General features: G+C 38.7%; 1 protein-coding gene across 1 annotated transcript; it reads left to right on the top strand.

The window, feature by feature from the left end:
- Positions 1–423: 423 nt before the first annotated feature.
- LOC107625529 (Phototropic-responsive NPH3 family protein) lies at positions 424–4,306 on the top strand. The gene is made up of 4 exons (XM_021116031.2): positions 424–855; positions 2,055–2,121; positions 2,215–3,381; positions 3,623–4,306. The coding sequence occupies exons 1-4, from the start codon at positions 779–781 to the stop codon at positions 4,154–4,156; spliced, it is 1,845 nt and encodes a 614-aa protein (XP_020971690.1). The 5' UTR covers positions 424–778; the 3' UTR covers positions 4,157–4,306.
- Positions 4,307–16,777: the final 12,471 nt, after the last annotated feature.

The following is a 16,777-nucleotide window of genomic DNA, read 5'->3' as shown; positions in this document are numbered from 1 at the left end:
AAATGCAACTTCTTTTCAAATCCTGTGTTAATATAAAGTGTTTGTAAACGAACTGCTTTACTAAATTGTTAGGCAATAAAAATAGGAAAAGTATAGGGTACCAATATATTATTTGTCAACTTATTACCAATAATAATTAATTATTATATTTTAAACACATATAAAAAGATATATCCAGAAAATATATTTATAAAGACATTTTTATTAAACACAATCATAAAAAAGATATTTTTATTAGACACATCCATAAAGACACTTTCATTAAATACAGTTATAAATAAAAATTGGCAGAAGTTGGCAGAAATACTGTTGGTAACGTAGCAGGATTGAATATATACATGATTTTATATCTATGATATATTGGGAGGATGCAAAAATAGAATAGAATTATTGCTTAAATAACAGTAGAATTTGCATTCATTTGTGTCACTGCTCCACTACATTGAGTCATTTATGAGTGAGAGAGAAGCTAACAATAATAACAACTTATTAAAAAGCAAAGCATGTCCCACAACACAGGACCCATTTGCTTTGGACAATAGCAATCTATGCATTCAGAACCCACATCTTCAAGAAAAAAAAAAAAAAAACCCACAATGGCCGAAGAACTCACACAACAACAGCAACATCTACACTTCTTCCAACTCAGTCTCTTTCCTCACTTCACAACAATCACTTCTACTACTTCCTTAGACCCACTAAAACTAAATCTAAAACTACCACTGCAACACTTTTTCTCTCTTTCACTTCACATTCTCTTCATCACTCTTTTTTCTCTATGGACCGTACTGACAAACAGCAGCACCAGCAGCAGTTGCCTCTGGCAAAGTGTGCCAGGCAAAGATGCAGTGAATGGTTTGTTTCACTGTTTTCCTTTTTTTTTTTTTTTGAAAAAAACAGATATAAAATAAACAGAATTCTTCTTTTACATAAAAGGGTTGTTCGGTTTTACCTGTTTTTTGTTTTCCTTCATAGGGGAAAAATATGTTAATAAGTTTGTTGCTATAAAAGGTGAGTTTCTGTTTATGCAAATTCTGTTTTTGTTGTGACTTGTGGCACTTTCTTAACTAACTGGGATTACTGGTTTTTTCAAAAACAGAATTGTTTAGTCTTTGCTGTATTGTGTGATTTATTGATTAGCCTTGTGCATTCACTTGAAAATCTCCAAATTTTTTCTTTTTCTTAAAAAAATTTGTTGTCGTCGTTCAAATTCTTCTTCCTTGGTTCTTCTGTTCTTGTTGTTGGTTGAATAACATGATCAAAGATCTGTTCGAAAAGAATGATATACTATGCTTTCAATGAACTCACTGCCCTGCAAAGTTGCTGATCTGGACATCTAAATTGTCCTGCAATTCAATCTAAATTATTGTTGTGAATTGTGTTCTTTGTTTGGTGCTAGTTAGAGAACAGAGTTTGTGATTTCAACTTTGTTGTAGTTTGCATAGTATATGGACATATAGTATCTATGGTTAAAATATTTGTTCTATTTCTTGTTATATAAATGTATGATTTTATAATTTTCTCTTTCTCTCTTGAGTAAGGGATAATCTGACAAGTTTCTTCTTTTTTAATTAAGCTAGAAATTCGTCATATCGACAAAACTTGTTTTGAAATTCAGCCAACATTTTTTTCAAGCAGCGTGATTTTATCTAAATTAATTGCGCTACAAGCTAAATGGGTTTCCTTTCAAAAATTATTTCTTTTCTTCTTAAGTTCTGGTCGTTTATTGAATTAATGCAGGTAATAATATCATTTACTTGGGAGACAAAAAAATCATATATCATATTTATATTTTCAATCTGCTACCATGCTATTATTGAATGAGCAACTTACTTTTGCTATATAATCACAAATCCTTTTCTTTATTCTTATCTTTTTAAGTCCACAGCAAGTGGCAATTCACACTGACTAATTAGGTGTCTTTGTATCCTATGATTTTATTTTGTTGCTAAGAAATTTTCCTCAACCTACACTCAACAGTGATAATCTCATTCTTGAACTTGACAAGCTCATACTTTTTATTTTGAAAAATTAACACATTTAATCTGTTGTAGGATTTTCCGGGATGTACCAAGTGATATAACTATAGAAGTTGGTGGAGGAACATTTTCATTACACAAGGTAAGTGTCTACCAACTTTACTCATTACTTGAATAATGCTTCTACAAAATTTCCATCTATAATCCTTGCATTTTCTTTTACTTGTGTATGAAGTTTCCTCTGGTCTCGCGAAGCGGCCGGATAAGGAGGCTAGTCGCGGAGCACAGAGATTCCGACATCTCAAGAGTGGAGCTTCTTAATCTACCAGGAGGAGCAGAATGCTTTGAGCTAGCAGCAAAATTCTGCTACGGAATAAACTTCGAGATCACTTCCACAAACGTTGCTCAGCTATGCTGTGTTTCGGACTATCTAGAAATGTCGGAGGACTTCTCCAAGGACAATCTCGGCTCGCGAGCCGAGGAGTATCTGGACAGCATTGTCTGCAAGAATCTTGAAATGTGTGTGCAAGTCTTGCAGCAGTGCGAAAGCCTGCTGCCTCTGGCGGATGAACTGAAGATTGTTAGCCGGTGCATCGACGCCATCGCCTCGAAAGCCTGCGCCGAACAGATAGCTTCTAGCTTCTCAAGATTGGAGTACAGCAGTTCAGGGAGGTTACATATGAGCCGGCAGGCGAAATGCGATGGCGATTGGTGGATCGAAGATCTCTCTGTTCTTAGAATTGACATGTTTCAGAGAGTCATAACGGCAATGAAATGCCGCGGAGTTCGGCCAGAGAGTATCGGCGCTTCGCTAGTGAATTATGCTCAGAAGGAGTTGACTAAGAAATCAAGCTTGTGGAATCCATCTAGGGAGACTAAAGTGGATGCGAATTCGAGCGAGCACGAGAAGCTTGTGGTTGAAGCAATCGTTAGTCTTTTGCCTGTTGAGAAGCTTGCAGTTCCAATAAACTTTCTCTTTGGCCTTCTTCGAAGCGCGGTGATGCTGGATTGCGCGATCGCCTCGCGGCTCGATCTTGAAAGAAGGATCGGATCGCAGCTAGATATTGCCACTCTTGATGATATCCTGATTCCGTCTTTCCGGCACGCCGGCGACACATTGTTTGATGTTGACACGGTTCATAGGATTCTGGTGAATTTTTGTCAGCAAGATGATAGTGAAGATGATTTAGAAGACGCTTCGGTTTTTGAATCCGATAGCCCACGTTCGCCTTCGCAGACTGCGTTGGTTAAGGTTGCGAAATTAGTTGATAATTACCTGGCCGAAATCGCCCCTGATGCAAACCTGAAGCTGCCTAAGTTCATGGTCATTGCAGAAACCTTGCCGGCCCATGCTCGGACGGTCCATGACGGATTATATCGGGCCATCGATATTTACTTGAAAGTATGTTATGCTATAAACATCATATCATATATAACTATGAAATATTTGAGTGCCCCCAATTCTAACTATAAAAATAAAGGTAAATTAATTCAAATAGTAGGTCAGTATATCGAATTAGTTTATAAGAAGAGAAGCTAATTAGCTATACATGAGTAATAATGTATTATTGATGAATAAGGAAAAAAAAAATTCATGAAATTATTATTTATGCTACATCTAAAACTTTGATATGAATTTTCAGGCGCATCAAGGTTTGACAGATATGGACAAGAAGAAACTATGCAAACTGATTGACTTTCAGAAACTTTCTCAAGAAGCCGGAGCTCACGCCGCGCAAAACGAGCGGCTTCCTCTGCAATCAATTGTGCAAGTTCTGTATTTTGAACAACTAAGACTCAGAAATTCTTTGTCCTGCTCTTATGGGGAAGATGACCCCAAGCCGATGCACCAGTCGTGGCGAATTAGTAGTGGCGCTCTGAGCGCCGCTATGTCTCCACGAGACAATTATGCGTCATTGAGGCGAGAGAATCGCGAGCTGAAGCTCGAGTTAGCGCGGCTGCGAATGAGACTGAATGATCTTGAGAGGGAGCATGTTTGCATGAAGAGGGACATGGCCAAGTCCGGATCTAGAAAATTTATGACTTCATTCTCTAAAAAGATTGGTAAGCTTAGCTTCTTTGGACATATTTCTTCAAGAGGGTCAAGTTCTCCTTCAAGGAATTCTCAAAGAACAGATTCAAAGGTGATTGAGAGAACCTGTGCTAGCCATGAATAGATCAAAATGTAAAATAATTTTTTTGTCTCTTTGCTCATTTTTCACTGTGATATTGGGCTAATGCAAGTTATGCTCATTTTATGTAAATGTAAGTTATGGTTATGTTGACGTATTCACTTCATTTTGTTTATCTTTGTCCCTTTTTGGCCACCTTTTGCTTGCAGGTTCAGTTACTGCATTAGTTTTCTAAGATGGATTGAACAACCTCAAATTCTAGATATTACATCACATACTCACTCACATTACACACCCGCACACCCAATATTTTTAAGGCATTAGTTTTGTTTAACTATATGTAGCTTTTTGAAATTTGTGTTGTTAGACGGGCTTTACTTTTTTCTTCCCATCTCCAATTGAACTTGATCCCTTCTAAGTCTAACAACCTGTAAATTCTTCAAACCCAACATACAATGATAATTTTAATTTTTGAATCACCTGGTTTGTAGCAGAACTAAGTCATGAGTTCGATTCCAACATAACCCATAGATACTAGTCAATAGTTATTTAAATGCATGTGTTAAAAGAATGAGAATTTTATGTTGATATTTAACGTTTTTCCTAGACGAGGTCAACATAGTCGGCAATGTCAGCAGGTCAACACTCAAACCCCTGTTTTAATACAGTAGTCGAATCCAAATTGAACAATGACGTTTAATAACGGTAACATATTTGGAATTATTAACCATAACAGGTAAACTCTCGTGTGCATCGATCTTCATAGAAAAATTTTAATTTTTGATGGAATTTTTAAACTCCAAATCTGTTTTCAGAGATGTGCACTCCTCATATGTTATACGGTACCCTAATGCAAGATCATATTGCTTACTTTTATTCCATGACCAGATTAATCTTTTACCATCTTCATTCAGTGGAGTATCGAGGATTCTCGCTCCTATGTCGGGAGGAAATGTCTCATCCATTAGTACTTGATTTCAGGTATTACTTTCTATTAGTAATAAATGTCTGTGGTTGTTGTGCTGTTTGGACTGATATGAAATGAGTAACGGGAGGAGGGGGGATCCTACCATATTCTCACTTCAGTATCCGAACCAATATTCTATCTCAACCCCTTTTCTACCACCTTTCTCTCTTCTAGGATGTTCTGCTAACATCATGATAGTTGTTGGCCCTTATCTGCGGTGAGAGGAGAGAAATAGCGATAGTATTTACTTTTGAGCATAGTAGCTAACAGTGAATTCGGTTTAGTACTTATTTGTTAAAATTGATTTCTAGATATAGCCAAATTCTGAGCTATAATATCCTTGAGTCCCAGCCCATTTTCTTTATTTGGTTTAGTCATCTTGTCCTAATTCACCCAGTCTATTTTCTGTGCAGTCCCTCTTTGACTCCACCAAACCCGGTAAAGAATTTCATGTATCTCGTCTGGCAATAATTCTGACAGTAGTCACAAAGAGTGTAAATTGTTATTATTTTTCCGACTGCTTTAATCCAAAACATGTCGACCTTCGGATGATGAGATTTTTTTTTTTAAGTCTGACTTTTTTTTTTAATTTTATCTTTTATTGCACCAAAAATAGCGCTTTTACTTCTATAAACAATTGACTGTAACTCTGTAAGCGCAAATATTTATCGCATATATTTATCCTCTCCACCACTATAATTAATATTGAGCCCATTTACAATCTACTATTGCCTATCAACACTTTATTTATTATAAGAAAAACTCACTCCTCCCTCTAAAGAAATGCTGAAACTCTACTTCCATCTCTATTTTTATTTATTATTGGCATCCCAACGGGCACAATGTGTCTTTTATATTAATTTAATTTATTAAATTTAAACATCCAAATTATTACATATTAAAGAGAAAACAAAAGACAACACATTCTCTAAACTGAACTTGAAGAGATTGATGGAACGACTGTGTACATGCTAGTAGACAATTCAAAGAATAAGCACTACATGCCACATACAAAGTAATTTTTACCATTAAAAGAGGAATAGAGAAGTTCATTTTTCATTTAAGTCCTTACCATTTTATCGTGAAAATGAACAATACATCATTTCCATTAATGTTAAATGCTAAAGGAAAAATACTTTCAGATTCACAACTTTTGAGATGGAAAGACTGGTTTTCTCGTTACAAATTCACAGCTAAATGCATCAAGGGAAACCACAACATAATAGCTGATTATTTCTCTCATCCTAATAAAGAACTTCTACCAAAAATCCTCCACCTCCTAATGATGAACACCATCTATCCACCAACATCCCTTCTTCTAGACTGCCTTCAAGACCATCATTTTTATAAAAGATCGGCGGAGCCATTTCCTTTCTCAGCCAAGCCAACAAGTCCCACTGAAGTCAAAACCCTGGCCCGACAATGTCTGTTTTACTGACTACACAAATTCCTCCTTGTTATACAGATAACAGTCAACCCTTGATATTTTGATATCGACTTTTCCTACTGCATCATTCCCATCATCAAGGGACCAATTCCAAAAGAAATGTTATGGTTTATATGGGCACTTTTCGCTCAATATGATTGTGCCATAATTGTTCCAGCTCTTGCCATGTATCACCTGCTTTGTGATAGGCAATTATTGGGATCACTCCTTGAACAACTTCTGACTATGTTTGTCCCTATCCCATCCTGGCAAGGGAAACTTTACAATACACTGGAAACTCATGAAATATGGAATATCCCTTATAAAAAGAAGCAAAAATTCTATTGCTTTTTTGTCTTGAGAAGACAGTTCCATTACAAGCAAAAAATCCTCTATACAAGATGCAACATCAACATAGTAGAATACTCAAAGATGTGGCCCACAGATGAAAAAAATTGTCTCAACAATCTTGCCAAACATCTTACTTTTTGCAATAATCCTGATATCTATACGCTATGAGGAATTATTGAAGGACTTTTTCTCTGCCAAGAAGAGGATGGTTCGAGTTCCTCGAGAATGACCAGAACAATACAAGACGAGTTAAGCCAATTTTAGACTGATTTCTTTACTGGATCCATCTCTTTTCCAATACCATCAATCGCTCAAGACTCAAACTCATGGGATAATCCACCACTTTCTCAGAACACTTACAATTATGAAGACGAACCAGATGCAAGAGTTCATCCACTCTTATCTAGCCCAACACACGTGGATACAAGAATTGATTATGACACTGAGGAACCAACTGAAGAGCCGTTAACTGCTTATGAACGACTTGGTAATTACTATTTTCATCAAGAGTGAGACAATGTTTGCTCCTCATATAGAATAGATAGATGACATTACGGAGCATGAACCCATCATTAAGTTCTGATCCTTAGTCAGCAGATAATTATGAATGTGCAGTAAATGTGTAATAATGGAGTTGATAGGATCCTTATCCTTATCCTCCATGTGTCTGTATCTTAGTAGTCTGCCTAAAGTTGCTTGTCCTTATATAATAATGTAGCTGGAGATAAGATTTCTTCTTATCTGCCACGTATCTTGTCTTTATTAAAAGAAAACCTCTATATATAGAGGCGTCCATCCTTGTAAAAGATCAACTCAGTTCCAATAAAAAAACTCATTGTAAAATATTCATCATAAATACTTGTTAAATTTTTCTCCCTCTTTGAAAGCTTGATTCTTTAATATGTCTATCTTTACTTCTTAGTTTCACGTATGCTTTGAGCTTGCCCCTTATCTGAGGATCCTACCTATCAAAAATGAAACTGATCAGATCCATGAAATTTTCTAGTGTTGGAAAGAAAAAGAGTACCAGAATTCCAGGTTGTTTTGTTAAGAGTTCTCCTGACGACCTCTGTGTTGAACATTTTATAGGTCTGTCAAAATATAGTTACAAAACATCCATAGAATTTGACCTTCTCTTTTATAAGTACGGTTGGATTTATCAGTGCGGTATCAGAGCCATAATATTTATGCAAAGAGAAAGCATATTAAAGATGATAGGAAGTAAGAGAGACCTTAAACAAGTGTCTAGTTCTGAGCCTAACCAGTCTGTTTTCCATAATACAGGCTGTTCCGAGGGTTACCTGAAACTGTAGGTCGATCTCGGACGAGATCTTCAATTCTGATCAGAGACGACGTGTCCGGCTGTGAGTGGTGGCCGGAGCTATCGTATCCAACTTGTTGAGCTTGACTGCATTGCTGATCCTTCGTCACCGGAGGGTGGGGGGTGCCTTCAAGGGACTCCGATGCTTAAGTTAGCAAGGGTATTAAGCAGGTTTTTAGTAGAATCAGAGTATGAGTTATACCTGGGTGCTCTAGTGTATTTATAATGGTGTAGAGTGACCTTTTTAGATAAGATAAGTTAGTTATCTTATCTTATCTTTGAGTGAGGTCATCTTATCTTCAAGGGAACCGCTCTTATCTCTATAGGCTCAGGCTGCCTTTGGATTTGGGTCGTGTTCCTCTATTTGGGCCCTTTATTGGGCTTTCCTGTCGATTTGTCCGAGCTCTTTAGGAAGAGGTCGGATGGTTTGACCTAAAGAGGTCGGTCGCTTTGTCGCTAGTCATACTGGGTCGGACATCTCAACCGAGGGTATGAACAGTGCCCCTGCTTGAGCTTGGTCTTTCTTTTGAGGTCGAGTCTTGATTTTAGGACTTCGATCCTTTTCTGGTGAAAGCCGAACTTGAGCATATGTCGATTTCATCTTTGTAGAGTTCTCCTTTTTTGAATACGGAACGTTTTCTTTTGCTTCTTGAAAGCGCGCGCTTTTGCATTAGCGCTCTTAGCCTTGGGAATATGCAAGGGTTTAATACCCTCATTAATTGGTTTTTAATTGCCCCGTTTCCCTTGGCATCTCTATTTTGAATTTCACACTCAGAGAAATGGTTTCTCTTCTCTGTAACTTCTCTTTTCTTTCTCTCCTTCTGTTTTTGCCTGGAGTTTGTAGTTTTTGCGTTTCTCCCTGCAAAATTGCTTGGTTGTTGCTTTTTCTGGCTGTGGAAGGGCGATTCCGAATTCTATTTCCCATCTTCAACTTTCCTTCGAAGCTTTCTTCTTTTTCCAGGTTGGTTTTTCCTTACTTTCTTTGTCGCTTGCGTTATGTCATTTCTGTTTTTGGCTTTTTCGAAAGTTTGAACCTTTTGTATCGCCGTGCATCTACTTGTTTACCGTTGTGGGGTTTTTCTTGCTTTCTGTACTCTAGGGTTCGTACCATTTATTTTTTCTTCTTTTGCGAATTGCCTGAACCTGCTTGCTTTCTCGAAAGATTTCTCCTTTGATGTCTTTCGCCTGTGTTGATGAATTTTGTGGAAGATAACGATGCTTTTTATTTTCCTGAAAAAGATTGTGTCTTTGATACTTTCTTCTTGATACGTTTTGTTATTTGGTTGCTTCATTTGTTGACTATGACTGAGACTGTGGGTCTGGAGTGTGGTTATTTTGATGGCTTTATCTGTGGCTTGTGGTTTTCTATTTAGAGTAACGTCTTAGTTGAAAAAGGGTCGTTATCTTCCTGTATCGAGGTGTAGGCTTGTAGGTTTTCCTGAGTCCTTGTTCTGTAACTGCCTCCAAAGGATGCCCCTGGATTTTCGGTGTGGATCCTGGGGTTTTCTTTTGTTGTTTGTGCTGTCCTGAATTATACTGTTCGAGTTGTTTTGATGTCGCCCGAGATGTTCTTTAATTTATAATCTATCTTCCTTTGTTTGTAGGACTAGTTGGCCATGTCTTCTCGCAAAAATATTATCGAGGCGTCTTCTAAGGTTCCTGAGGGGATGTCCGATTGGTTGGACTCCTTTGTGTTGCTGTGTGTTTCTTTAGCCAATTCCGAATTTTGTGTAGCTCTTAGAAAATATCACCGAATTTGTAGCAGTGGGGATCAGGAGAACAATTACGAGTTAGTGGCACCTGATTCTGATGATAGAGTTTGCTTCCCTGTCCCGGCTCAGGGGGAGCGTCCCTTTTTCTATGCATATGACTTCTGTTTTAGCCAAATGAACATCACCCTTACTTTTACTTCCTTTGAAACTGACCTGTTATGGTCCTGTAACGTAGCCCCTTCTCAGCTTCATCCGAATTCTTGGAGTTTTATCAAGATTTTTCAGCTGGTTTGTCATGAATTTGCTATTACACCTTCTCAAACTCTTTTTTTTGTATCTTTTTGTGTTGACCAAGCCTGGGACCACCAAGAAGAAAGCTTCTTGGATTTCTTTTAGGTCTGCCCAGGGGCACAAGGTTTTTTCTATGTACGATGAGTCTTTTCGAGATTTTAAGAATTACTTCTTTAAGGTCCGGGCTGTTGAAGGAGTTCGGCCTTTCTTTCTGGACGAGAATAACGAACCTCGCTTTCCTTTAGAGTGGCAGAGGAATGTAGTGGTATCCCGGTATACTTGGGAGATGTTGGACGAGGTCGAGCAGGCCTTTGTGAATGTCTTAGAGGATATTTGGGGGGAGCCTCCCCATCTTGATACCAAGAAGTTCTTGGGAGATCCCTCCCTTATCCGAACTGAACTTGGTATATCTTGTGTATCTTTATTTTTACTTTGCTTTCTTCTTTTTCTAGTCTGTAACCTGCTCCTGTGGTTGATTTTTGTTTTTCAGAGATGGCAAAAAACAATGACTCCATGAAGGCCTTTAAAAAGGCGAGGAAGGCTACGGCGGCTCAAAACGTCTCGGCCAAGGCGACCGGGGAGGGATCGTCTCAGGTTCAGTCGAAGCCGTCCGTACCGAGCTCACCGGGGGTGAGGAGGATGATCCCTACTCCCCGGGTTCGTTTGGTTGATCCTCCGCAAACTTCTATTGCTACTTCTGGTGCTCCTCCAAACAAGAAACAAAAGACAACTGAGCCTTTTAACCTTGATGCCCCTGATTTTGACGCGGTTGAGTTTATCGATCAGCAGATTGGTCCTTATGGCACCATTCCTACTGACGATGTCTCTCTCCTTCCCATTTGGACTTTATTACTCGGAGTAGCATCAAGATGGCACATATGGGAGCTGTCCTATATCGAACTGCCCAAGATCTTCCTCTTCATGCTACCAAAGTGTAACACCCTAACTACCAAAGCTCACACTTCCGGCTGCGCGACTCTGATAGTTCGGACATTACGACGACTTTTATATTATTTAATACTAAAATATGAGCCTATTTAAAACTTTAAAGCGCAATACCGATCTAAAGATACTTTCTTCTGATATCATACATCCATAAATACCATTCAACTTACAACAACTCATAAAGAGTATATCCATATATATACATAAATATATATAAATAATATTACAAACATAATCCAATACAATTCCTATCCCTCTTACAGATTATATCAAGATAAAGGCGAGGGTGCAGTAAATCATAACTAAAACAATACAGAGCATCACAACAACAATTAAATAAGCTCTTCGTAACTTCTGCGCCCATATCCTGAAAGGGGAAAAATGTAGGGGGGTGAGAACATCATCCTCGAAAGGGTTCTCAGTAGAGGGTTTTTGGGAATTACTGTAATAGGATACGTGAAGATAACCGCATCAGTGATTAATAACTGTCTTATGCCTCTTTTCAAAAACAACGGTTTACAATAAAAGAGGAATCGGAAATCTTTTCTGAAAGAGGAACGGTTCAATTCTCAAAAACTCAGAAGCCTTTCAAAAAGGTTTAACCATGCTGAACCAAATAGCCTTTCACATTTTTCCAAATCAGAAGCACAAAACCGAAACCAACCATCGGTCCATCTCAATCCAACCACGGCCCTAGGCCCAAACAATCCAACCACGGCCCTAGACCCAAACAATCCAACCATCAACCAAATCACCACAATCCAACAGAGTCCCAGTTGCAAACACAGATAGGAAGTTCAAGCACAAACAACAGTTACAGCAAGTAGAATAAACAGCAGTTAATCATACAGGCAAACCAAGTACAATATGCACACCCAAACAATGTCACATAGATACATATGATGCATGCCTGTCCCTAGTGGCTGATGATATCATCTGTCGGTTGTAGAGCCAACCCGACAAGTCCTGGTAGCTAACCATTGGACTGTCCCTCTGTCGTGCATCCCCAACTCGAGTTATACTCATCATAAACTTGATCATAATCATGATCCATATCCATCACCCTCACTGATGAATATTTATCCATCACCATCACTGGTGAATATTTATGGGGGCGAGCTCATCCGGGCCTTTCACAGTGCCCGGCCACACTTACGACATTGGGTTAACAGAGCTTCGAGTCTCAACCTGGAGCACATGGTGGCTAGCCATTGCTACTACCCAGGGAAACCCTCATCTCCAATAGTGGAAGTGCAAAAATCACAATTATCAATAATTCAGCATATACATGCATTCATTCTCATCCATGGATCAACATCCATCTCAGCCATCCGGCTTACGGTTCAGTCCAGAACCAGCCAATATTGATAATCACACACAGCCATTCCGGCTCACGGTTCAATCCAGAACCAGTCAATATTCATAATCATACATAGCCATTCCGGCTCATAATAAAACAACACTTCCACCATTCAAAATCATCATATTTATGAAATCGGCATTTAAGCCATAAATCATTTTCTCAATTCATTTCACTTTGAAATCAAGTTTCAACTCTTTTCAGCCTTGGCTTTAAAGATCTCATTTCTCAAATCATCTCAGGCTCATAAGCCACTTTTACTCAAGGTAAATTCCCTTTTTAAAACATTGTCACTCTCGGCATCCTCTTTCCAAAACTTCCATAATCATGGCAAGTTAAAAGCCTCTTTGAGATATTCAAAATCACCCATCCAACAATGGGATTTTATAACAAAAATTTCTCGGCAGAGTCCCAAGTCTTTAGGGGAGAATAGCATAACTCATTTCGCCGAATTCATTTAAAATCATTAAAACCTTGGCTTTCCGATTTGAGTAATAAAATAGGATCTAAGCCGAATCGAGTCACGTAATCATTTACTTCTTTCAAAGCTGTTTCCTTTACTTAGGCAAGACCAGCTTCAACCCCCATGATAAATTCTAAAGCGTTTCAACTGTTCAAAAATTGTTTTAGTCTTGCAAAAGTTCAGAGTTCAAAGTGTACTTAAAACCTTTCTCAAAACATTTCAAAATAAAACTTGTCAATAGACATTCAGGTTCTTTCAAAGTCATTGAAACTTCTTTAATTGAAACCCCCAAGTCAAATTCAAAGGCATAAACCCTTTTCACATTCAAATAGCTTTAAAACACAAGTTTCATCTAAATAACTTTCTCTTGAAAGAGATACAATGCCTTTCTTAAGAAGCAAGACTAAATCACAATTTCCTCTTTACTAACTCATTTCGAAAGCAGGAATCATCCTTTTCTTGATAATTCAAATAAAATAGCAGAAGTCTTTAACTCATCATTTTTCAGACAACATTTCAATAAAGACTCGGATTTTATAGAAATTTCGGCAGCACCTCCCCTAAAACTTGGACTTTTGCCACCCGGTTCGGGTCCCAACTAAACCGTTTCTCATTCCTTTTCAACAGCTCAAAACCAGAAATCAATTCAAAGCAAGCTAAATCCAACAGTCGCCTCAGTGGCATATTTCAAGAAAACCATTTCAAGATCAACTCAATATCAACCGATTTAACTCATTTCCAAAGCTTTAAAGAATCGGTTCAACAATAAATCATTTATCAAAACCAAATCAGTTGAAGCAACCCAGGCTGAATTTCAAGAGTATTCTATCTTTCACATCATCAAAATAATTGACTCAATTCAAACCAATCCTCGACGGATTAAACTCATTTCAAATCTTTAAAGAATCAACTTCAAACATTACATTTCATAAGCCACACAACAATTCAGCCAAACCAACATCCATAGTCATTCGAGTCAATCAAATAATACATAAGGCAGATACAATCACCAAATACACAATATCTCACATCAGTACCCATATGTAATAATTCCAATAATAAACTATAGTTTTCAGAAAGCGCCCCTACCTCAAAACGCAAATCCATAATCCAAACGCGTCATAGAATCCTTTCCGTCTCAGCCCGAGATCAACAATCGAAATCCCGGCAGCCAAAACCTCGGTTCCAAGCCACTTTCGCAACAGTCTCAACAACTCTAATCGCAACATACAACAACCGAAACTCAATCGTATAGCGACTAATGCCACAAACCTCAGCGTATGATAACAGAACAGTAACTAAAGGACTTTCAAATCGAAAACCCTTACCGAACCGAAGAAGGAACGGCTGAACCAACACAGCGGCGGTCTCCGAACCGGCTCGGCGGCAGCCCGGCAGCCACCTCAAGCGGCAGCGGCGACAAATTCCAATCACGATGACTGAAACCAACAGGCAGTGACCATAGTAACCTCGGAATTCAAAAAGGACAGAAACCCCAAATAAAACCCTTACCGGCATTGGATCTCGACGGCGGCAGAGGCGTTTTCCGGCGACGGCAGCGGGGTCTCAAGTGGCAGAAACGGCGAGAAGCTCCGGTGTGGTTCCGGCAGCCACAACCACTTCTCCGGCAGCCATTCACGACAGGCGACGACCACCGCAGCAGCTGGCTGGACGGCGGCAGCTTCTGACGGCAATGGAAGCTCCGGCGGCGTCGCGGGTGGCTTTCCCCCTCTCTCTCGCGTCGGGTTCTTCTCAGACGACGGTGGCGTCCTCCATTACTGGCGCCAGGGCACGACGGCGACGCCAGGTTGAGACGGAATGGCGATGGCGAAGGCACGGGTAGTGGCGGCGGCGCGACGCTCTTCGCGAAGCCTTCCTCCCTTCTCACGCGCATGCCCTCCCGTCAGACTCTTCCTCTCTCGCCTCAGTTCCGATCTGTGACGGAGGCGACCTCGCGAACAGCAGCGGCGGCCTCAACTGGGCAGGGTGCGGCGGCAGAACGGCTCCCCACGTGTAGCTCTCGGCGGTGGCGGCAGAACCCAGTGGCGCCGGCAGACAGCCCCCTTTCCCCTTCTCTCCGTTTTCTGCTTCTGCCTCTTCCCTTTCATGGAAGAAGAGGAATGAAACCGTGTGTGCTGCTGTTAGAAGGGAGGGATGCAGCAGTTGTGAGGAAACCGGGTCATGGGTTAGGGTTTTAGGGTTAGGGTTTCATTTTCAAAAATTAGGGTTAGGGGCATTTTAGTAATTTCAGATGAAATTGGGAATAATGTAGTAATTGAAACCCAAATTAAATCCAACATTAATTGTATATAGAAAAAATGCTATTTGCTTATCAATCTTACAAATTATTTTCCATAAAATGCCCAAATCAAAATAATTAGGAATAATATAATTAAACCCTTTATTTTTCAAAGTAACAGTATTAATATTTAAAATATTAATTATTTAATCCGAATCATATAAAAATCCTTATTATTTCACAACTACCAACTTTATAATATAATTAGAGAAAATAATCCAATAATTATCAAATTGGATAATAAATCATAATTTGTCTCAAATTCAATAAATCACAACTTGCCTTAATTATCTTTAATAAAACTGATTTCCGAAATTAAGGCTATAAATAACTATATGATTTGAGACTTGATCATAATAAGATTTTTCAAAAGTTCTGGGTCTTACATCCTACCCACCTTATAAAAATTTTCGCCCTCGAAAATTGATACAAAATAAAAGAAATTCCATAACAGTTCACCCTTGAACACATTTAAGGAAGAAGCAAAAATATCTCAATATAATCATATATACGATTTTCAAATACTTTGATTGTCATAAGCATAAGGATGTAAAGGTAGGAGTGTGATTGCAAAGCAAACGTTACAAGGTAGGCTCAATGCAAAAGATAACATGGGTCAATCATGTGATAGTAGGGCAAGGCATCAAAGGCTATAAAACAGGATGGAGTTAAAACGATGTGCTCAATATCCGCACACTAATCTCATATCAACCTCAAGGTTTCAACTTTCCAACTCCATCAAGCACTTTACAATCCCATACTCGATCACAAGCCTTACAACCGCAAACCCGTCCGCAAGGAACAAAACACCCACAACTCATAACGTTGCACACCTACCGCTTCAACTTCCGTATACACATATCACGTATTAAATAACTAACGCATCGCACTACTACGTCTACAAGTCGCACGTGATATCAAAACCATTCTCGAGTCTACTCAGAAGGATACCAGATTTAGAACGGAGAGACAATTGTCAAGGGTAATACTCAGGTTTAAGGGAAGGTATCCAATTTCCAGATAACCAAAGACGCTCAAGCAATGAAGTGTGCTAGAAATAAATCAATTGACAACTTCAAAGATAACCCTTGGATCAAAAAGTTCAACAAGATCAATAGGAAGAAAACCAGCGCATCAGTTTGAAACAAACTCAAGCTGAGTCGAAGAAGTATACGGTTTATAGAAGAGAATATTTCAAACCCAAGACAAGGCTCACAGAACTCAAGAGCACGATTAAAGGTACTTCCGAATACATTGTTCATAAAGGAACCAAAACTTGCGGAAAAACCACTTCGCAATTTAGAAGAAAAGTTAAGTAACAAACATTCTCCAAGAGAATAACAAAAGCAATAACGTGGCTTTGCTGTAATACAATTTTATGTTGAAACAGATCATGTAGAATTTTAAAAACAAGGTGCACACAAGTTTGGCTAAAAGCTAAAATATTTCCTCAAATATTTTAGAAAGATAATTAGGTGCACAACTTAACCAAAGGCAATCATAAAACTCAGAAAAGAAATCAAATGCTTGT

This window comes from Arachis ipaensis, chromosome B2 (assembly GCF_059453495.1).
Source record: "Arachis ipaensis isolate K30076 ecotype BB chromosome B2, ASM5945349v1, whole genome shotgun sequence".
NCBI lineage: Eukaryota > Viridiplantae > Streptophyta > Magnoliopsida > Fabales > Fabaceae > Arachis > Arachis ipaensis.
This window is presented reverse-complemented; position numbering and strand designations above follow the sequence as displayed.